This window comes from Loxodonta africana, chromosome 14, assembly GCF_030014295.1.
Source record: "Loxodonta africana isolate mLoxAfr1 chromosome 14, mLoxAfr1.hap2, whole genome shotgun sequence".
NCBI lineage: Eukaryota > Metazoa > Chordata > Mammalia > Proboscidea > Elephantidae > Loxodonta > Loxodonta africana.
Window position 1 is genome coordinate 91,826,326 of NC_087355.1, and position 7,130 is coordinate 91,833,455.

Genomic DNA, 7,130 nt, shown 5'->3' on the forward strand with positions numbered 1-7,130 from the left:
GAGCAGTTCCTCCCACTCCCCTGACGAACGCGACCTCCCAACGGGGTTACAGGCTGAGTGGGTCCATGGGGTTGTTGGGCCCAGCCTTTGCTGCTGGAGAAGGCCGGGGTGGCATGTCTGATGGGTCCCCACCAGGCCACGTGTGCGCTGTACGAGGTCCTGTCCGCTCCGGCCTCTGGGGCCGCGGTGCTAGAGCTTTACCCCGAGCTATTTGTGGCACTTCTGCTGCGTATCAGCTGCACCGTGGGTGTCCAGCTGCCCCGGAACCTACAGGCCAAGGAGAGAAGGAGCTCCGGTGGCCCCCCGGCCATCAGGAACCTGGAGCCCTGCAGGTAAGTGAAGCCTCAGGTCCCAGCCCACGGTGGTGGTTGTCAGCACAAGCATGTGTGCGTGCATACTGCGTGGTGTGTCTGCATGTGTGTGTGGTGGGTGCTGATGCATCCATGTGGTGTGCTCGTGTGTGGCGGGTGTACGTGTGTGTGTTCCTGTGTATGCATGCATGCGTGATGGTTGTGCATGTGTGTGGTAGGTGTGCATGTGTGTGGGGTGTGCACACCCTTTCTGTGTTGGAGGTGAAGATCTCCCCTTGGCTGCCTCCCAGGTCCCACTCCCAGGCCTCTCACTCACCTCCCATGTCTGGTTGGGGGATGAGGAGAGGGGCCCTGCTTCCCATGGGAAGTCAGAGCTGTAGGGATGCTGTGGCCTTGGCCTTGTGGGGCCTCTTGTCCTGTGGCACTCTGGCCGTCCTACAGCAGAGGACATTGCCAGGAGGTGAGCCTCTGTGCAGTGCCCTGTGGCTGGAACCTCAGCCGCTTAACTCAGTTCTGGCTTCCTACACTCAGAGCCCCGCTTCAGATGGAAACTCAGCAGAGACCTTCACGGCTGGGTCAGCTCCCAGGTCCCCCAGACCCTCTGGCCCTGGCTCCTCAGCCCCCCAGTTCCCCCAGCCCCTTGGCTCCCAACTCTGTTGGGAATGGGGTGTGGCTCAGCTCAGTCTATCCCTGCTTGTGCAGACACCTCATGGCTTTGGCCCTGTGGTCTCTGCAGAGTGGGTGCCAGGTCCCAGACAGGAGTCAGGGCGGGTGGGTACGTGGTGCTACCAGCTGAGGGCATCTATACCTTGCCTGTCAGTCGTGGCCTCCACAGCCTCTCCCCACATGTCCTTCGTCCATGGGCCCTGCCCACCCTGGGATCTGGCCTGAGTGTGCACACATATGTGAGGGGAAGAGGCAGCCCCACTGCAGGACCAACCCGTAACCTTTCCTGCCCTGCTCTCCGTAGATCAAGTGGGAAGAGTGAGCAGGGACCGGCATGGCAGGCCCACATTTCCTCCAGGCACCCCACTGCCCTTCTCTAGCCTGTGGATGGGGGACGAGCCTCTCAGGGCCTAGCCCCATGTCTACCACAAATGCTTTCAGAGCCTAGGTCTTGGCCCAGAGGCAATTCACCGGGAGAGTGGGCCCTATCAACGCCAAGCCTGTCAAGACTGGGCAGGAGGTGGACTGGCAAGGGAGGCCTGAATCTGAACTATCAACACATTATGAGTCTACACTGAGGTTCATGGCTATTCATGGCGGCTGCCTGCCCCGCAGTCAGAGTAGGTGGAACAGGACAGGGAGCCCACCAATCCCCTCACCCTGCTGGCCACCTCTCCCACGACCCACAGGGGCACGGTTCTGCCTGTGGTTCATGCAGCGACCCAGGCCAGAACCAGGCTCTCCGACTGGAATCATGGGGTTCCTAGTCTTTCTCTCTGGTGAGGGGAGTACCAGAAGTGTGGGACCTGCTGACACTTCCTATGGCAGTGGCTGCCACCCCTGTGCTCTGATGTCCCCACAGTCCTTGAGGACCATGCTGGCTGAAGTGCCACCAGCAAGGACGCTGGGCTGCAGGAGGCAGCCGGCTTCTGCCCAGGGCAGGGCCCCTGCAGTGTCTGCTCTGCAGCGTGGAAGTCCGTGGGACCTCAGAGGTCCCAAACCAAGCTTGTCACCCTATGCCCACCCTTCTCTCCTCCCCAGACGCCCTCACCCCGCTGAGCTGCTCAGAGGCTCTGGCATACTTGCCCCTTACGCCCAGGGCAGCAGCCACCCAACCCACCCACTCCCCACCACTGTCCATGCCTTGGCCCCCGGGGCCCCTGCTGGGCTCTGGTCTCCCAGGGCAGGGGGCGGGCAGCTGTTCTCCTGGCTCCGCCCACAGGCTGCTGAGCCAGGAAGGGTTTTATCTGTGAGAGGGGCAGATGCTGGATTCCAGACAGGCCCTGGAGAGGCTACAGTATCAGACTCATTTCCTGTGCGGAGGGCTCTTGGCTCCTCCTGCAGGGAGACAGCGAGGGTGGGAAGGCCTGGCTTGTTGGCACGACAGGAAGCCAGAGGAGCTCTGGGGAGTCTGGGGGCCCACAGAAGTCACCCCGGGGGAAGGCCGGCCCCTCCTGCCCTTCAGCCCACCCCTACCCGTACCCCAGGCCTGGCCTAGCAGGGTCTCTTTGCTGTTCGTCTGTGGCCCCCTCTCGGAGTGGACATGCCTGTGCAGGTGGAAGAGTCTGAGGTTGCTCTTCCACCTGCACAGGCATGTCCACTCTTAGGGGTCCCGGCTCGGGCGGTGGAAGTGGCCCTGAGGGCACCAGCAGTGCCGGCCCACACATGGGGGACAAGGCTCCTGGGAGGAGAGCTGGCTGTCGGATGTTTGCCTCAGCCAGCAGTCCTGGGCAGCAGTGCCACTCCAGGTGCCCAGGTTAGCACCATCTCCAACAGGGCAGCTGACCGTGAGCCCTGTACTCCTGCCCCCGTGGATAGCACAGCGGCCCCCAGGCTGCACTGTTCCCCCGGGGGCTGTCACCTAGGGCCTCCTGGCTGTGGCCCAGACCTTGCCCTCACAGCCATCTCCTTTGCGCCCCACTCAAACTCTAGGTCCCTGGGGGGCTCAGTCAGTTGAACTCAGGGTGTGCCTGGCCAGCTTTTTTAATTACAAGCCTTGAAGGCAGTCAAAGCTGCTGGCCAATAGCCAGGAAGTCCCAGCTGTCCCTGTCCCCACTGGGGCTAGCACCAGCGCACTGCGAGCTTCTGTGGATGAGCCCTGCCTCTCCTTCCTGGCCCAGGCCCTGGCATTCACTGCTCTTGCCCACAGGGCTGCCTGATGTGGAGCGGCTGGCAGCCAAGCCCCGTTTGTGTCCACACACGAGTTCTGCAGCCCTCTGCATCCTCAGGCACCGTGTCTGGCCAGGAGGAATCAACACAGGCTGGGACTTGCATAAGAACCTGGGTCAAGGGTCAAGACCTGTGCGAGGCCCCAGGGTGTGGCATCCGTGGCAGATGGCTCCCCTGTGCCTGTTTTCTGAACCTGGCAGAGACCTCGCAAGCCCCCCACCCAGCCAACAGCTCAGCTGGCAAAGGGCCCTCCTTGGTGGGCAAGGGGCAGAGGCATAGGGAGGGTAACAAGCACCCAGGGGCAATCTAAGCTTGTGGCACTCCTCTTCCCCCTGCTGGCCTCATCAGCGGAGGGTAGGGGTGATTCACTGGCCAGCCTTGCTGGCACCCCCTTGGACTTGTGCCCAGAGTCAAATACCCACCTCTTACAACAGCTCACTATGCCTCTAGAAGGGGGGTCTCATTGGGGGGTATACCGAGGACCTCCCAGCTGTACTTGGAGCCTGCTCCCTGAAGGTTGGCCCAGACCAGGCACAGGACAGCGGGGGACACGTGTGCACATGTGTGTTTGGGGGGTGGGGCAGGAGGAGCTGAGCGAGGTGTCCCTGCAGCTCCGCGGTGGATACGCTGCAGGCCATGCTGCTGAGGGGAGGCAGCGAGGAGGTGGTGTGGCACCTGGAGCTGGAGGGTGGCTGGGAGCTGCTGAGGACCTCTGAGGGGCATGAGGAGGGCGTCACTCAGCTGGCCAGGTAAGCAGGCCCCCCTCCCTTGTGCCCAGGAAGCGGGGAACAGCCAGGAAGGCACAGGACCAAAGGGAGGGGGGGAGATGCTGAATGCTCATGGGCTGGTGGGAGGCAAGGACCAGGCCAGCATGGGGCCCCCTTTCAGCACAGTGGTAGGTCAGGTGTGGCCTCATGTGGGATGTCCAGGATGGCAGTGGGACATCAGATCCCTGCACACCCCCAGCAAGTGTGTGTGGGGGGCACATGTCTGAGCAAAAGGATGTGACCTGGCAGCTGGTGGGGCAGCGCTCGTGGACAGGAGCCACTGCCACAGCTCTCAGCATGAAGGTGGGGTCTGGGGCACCAGGTCCTGGAGGTGCATGGATGGGGCAGGGTAGACAGCAGCACACCCTCTGACACCCCTGCCCCCCTCCAGGGCCATGGCAAAACATGCGGGCCCCCGGCTGCCGCTGGTGATGAAGGCCCTCATCTCCACACAGAGCAGCGCATACGAGATCCAGCGGGTCACCTCCACGGCCTTCTTAGCAGAGGTGAGGCCCGTCGGGGCAGTCCCACTAGGGAGCTGCTGGGCAAGGATGCAGTACACCTCCATACACCCTGTCTCAGCCTTCTCGGGCTCAGCAGCTCGAGGCCAGCCCTGGTGGGGGTAGGCCGCTCACAGGGGGCACAGGCCTTCGTGGACGTGGTTTTGTCCCTTGTGTCCCAGGGCCGTGGCGGGGGGACCAGGGGCACGTGGGGTCAGCTCTAGAGGACCCAGGTGCACAGCCTGAAGTGGGGTCAGCACAGGCCTCCCTGCTGGCTTGCTTTGTCTGCTCCTCACATGGCCTTGGCTGTAGACCTGTCTGCACCCATATGGTGTCGCTGCCAGGGCACTCTGGGCGAGGCTGGTTGGGGGGCCCCTGGGGATGGGGGAGCCTCCAGGACAGGGGCCATGGGGGTCAGAGCGCCTTTGCCTCCAGCTGCTCAGCAGCAACGTGGTGAATGACCTGATGCTTCTGGAGTCACTGCTGGTCAACCTGGCGGCCCGGCAGAAGGACACGTGTGCCAGCGTGCGGAGGCTGGTGCTCCGTGGGCTGGCCAACCTGGCCTCCAGCTCCCCTGACAAGGTGGGCCCATCACTGGCTTTGCCATGGGCACCCAAACAAACCCAGGAACGGGTGGTGGCAGGGCCACGCATGGGCATGGGTGAGCTCTTGAGCTCAGGGCCCCAGGACCCTGAGTGTGCGCCGGCTCTCAGGTTCGGGCCCATGGCCCCCAGCTCGTAACAGCCCTGATTGGTGGGTTGGATGATGCGGACGACCTGCACAGTCTGGTGGCCCTGGAGGCCATGGCGGGCCTGGCAAGGCTGCTGGACCTGGTGGAACCGTGGGACCTGCGCTCGGTGCTGCTGCACGTGGCCATCCGCATCCGGCCCTTCTTTGACAGTGTAGGCGAGGGTGGGCTGAGGAGACATCCTGACCCTAGCCAGGCCAGCTCCTGCCAGTCCCCAGAGCCCTAAAACCTGCCCAGTTCCCAGGAGTGGCCTCCACCATTCCTTCCCGACCCCCATACCGGGCAGCACCTCTGGTGCTCTCCCAAACCCACTCCCCCCGTGGCTGCCAGTGGGACCTTCTTCAGGCAGGCCCTGCTGCCCCCGGGGCTGAGTGTCCCCTATTACCACCTCTCCACCCTGAATCCCCAGTCCCTGCCGTTCTCAGGTGGGGACAGCATGCACAGTGGGAGGGTAGCAAGGGCTGGCTGGTCATGGGGGCTGTGTGGGGTGACGCCTCGCCGCCCCAGGAGAAGGTGGAGTTCCGGCGGGCATCCATCTGCCTCTTTGGACACCTCAGCAAGGCCTGCCACGGGGACTGTGAGGATGTGGTCCTGGAGCAGACCCTCAGCGCGCTGGCACCCCTGCTGCTGCACCTGTGTGACCCCCAGGCCGCTGTGGTCACCGTGAGCCGCTGGGCGGGGTGGGTTGGGAGGGGGAGGCTGGGGCAGTGGGGGGGCCTCAACACAGTGCCCCCCACCAGGCCTGCAGGTTTGCTTTGCGCATGTGTGGCCCCAACCTGGCCTGTGAGGAGCTAACAGCCGCCTTCCAGAAACACCTGCAGGATGGCCGCGGCCTGCACTTTGGTGAATTCCTCAACACCACCTGCAAACACCTGGTGAGGCAGGGCAGCCAGGCAGTTGGGTGGGCTGGGGCGGTAGGCCCAGGACTGATGGCCTCTGCTGCAGATGCTCCACTTTCCTGACCTGCTGGGTCGCCTGGTAAGCACCAGCCTGTTCTACTTCAAGAGTAGCTGGGAGGACGTGCGGGCCGCCGCCCCCATGTTCACGGGTGAGTGCCCCGGGGCCCACGCGCCTGCCTTGGCTCCGTGGAGCTCCCCACCCTGACCTGGCTCACCTCCCGCTGCAGGCTTCCTGGTGCTGCATGCGGACCGCGAGCTCCGGCATCAGGTGGACCTGGAGCAACTCTTAGCTGGTGAGCGGGTGGGCCTTCCCAAAACTGCCCGCCAGCCCCCTCCACTGGCACCAGACACGGGCTGCCCCACCTCCCACCCACCCCCTCCCCCCCACAGCCCAGGGGGTGGCCCACAAATCCCCAACCTGTCCGGCCTGCTGGGCCCTGCTGACCCGGGAGGCGGGGTGGGGTGGGGGGGCCTAAGTGATTTTCCTGGATTTCAAGGATTTTTCCCTGTCATTGGTGACCTCATCGTCTCTGGTAATTCACGGAAACTTCCTAACTGTTCCAAAAGAGCTTAAAAAACACTAAAAAAGGAAAAACTATCTTTCCGTTGGCTCCCGAGCTCTGCCGGCAGAGAGGCCTGTTTGGAGGGTGGCGGGGCCCCACGCGCAGGCACCAGCGTACCCTGGACTGGGGTGGCAATGTGCCCGGGGGGTCAGGTGGGGGCCCTCAGAGGCCCATGGCTCAGGCGTGGCTGGTGCCTTCTGTCCCCACCCAGCACTCCAGCTCCTGCTGAAGGACCCTGTGCCCATGGTGCGCATGAAGGCGGCAGAGACACTGGGCCGCCTGGTGAAGTTTGCCTGAGTCCCAGCCAGCCCATCCTCACAGCCATCCCCCAGCAGGACCCTGACCTGGGCTGGTTCAGATCCTGAGCCGGTTTGGGGCCTTGCAGCCCCTGCCTGGGGTGGGGAAGACACGAGAGGCTGAATGAGGTGGAGGATGGCAGTTCCTGTGTGCCCTCTCATTTCTCAATAAAGCCGTGTGCCCCCCAGCAGTGCTGTGGGGGGCTGACAC

At 63.7% G+C, this 7,130-nt stretch overlaps 1 protein-coding gene across 19 annotated transcripts in view; it reads left to right on the forward strand.

Moving 5' to 3' along the window:
• Positions 1 to 7,120, forward strand: part of MROH1 (maestro heat like repeat family member 1) — a 59,640-nt gene extending 52,520 nt beyond the window's left edge. For 14 of the 19 annotated variants that reach the window (XM_064268217.1, XM_064268225.1, XM_064268227.1 and 11 more), the window contains 10 exons: positions 136 to 332; positions 3,758 to 3,895; positions 4,305 to 4,419; positions 4,849 to 4,995; positions 5,127 to 5,315; positions 5,669 to 5,824; positions 5,902 to 6,036; positions 6,107 to 6,209; positions 6,288 to 6,353; positions 6,835 to 7,120. In XM_064268217.1, the coding sequence (XP_064124287.1) occupies positions 136 to 332; positions 3,758 to 3,895; positions 4,305 to 4,419; positions 4,849 to 4,995; positions 5,127 to 5,315; positions 5,669 to 5,824; positions 5,902 to 6,036; positions 6,107 to 6,209; positions 6,288 to 6,353; positions 6,835 to 6,920 (1,332 nt within the window). In that variant the 3' untranslated portion in view covers positions 6,921 to 7,120. The other 5 variants (XR_010317852.1, XM_064268232.1, XM_064268231.1 and 2 more) reach the window with 5 other exon arrangements.
• Positions 7,121 to 7,130: the final 10 nt, after the last annotated feature.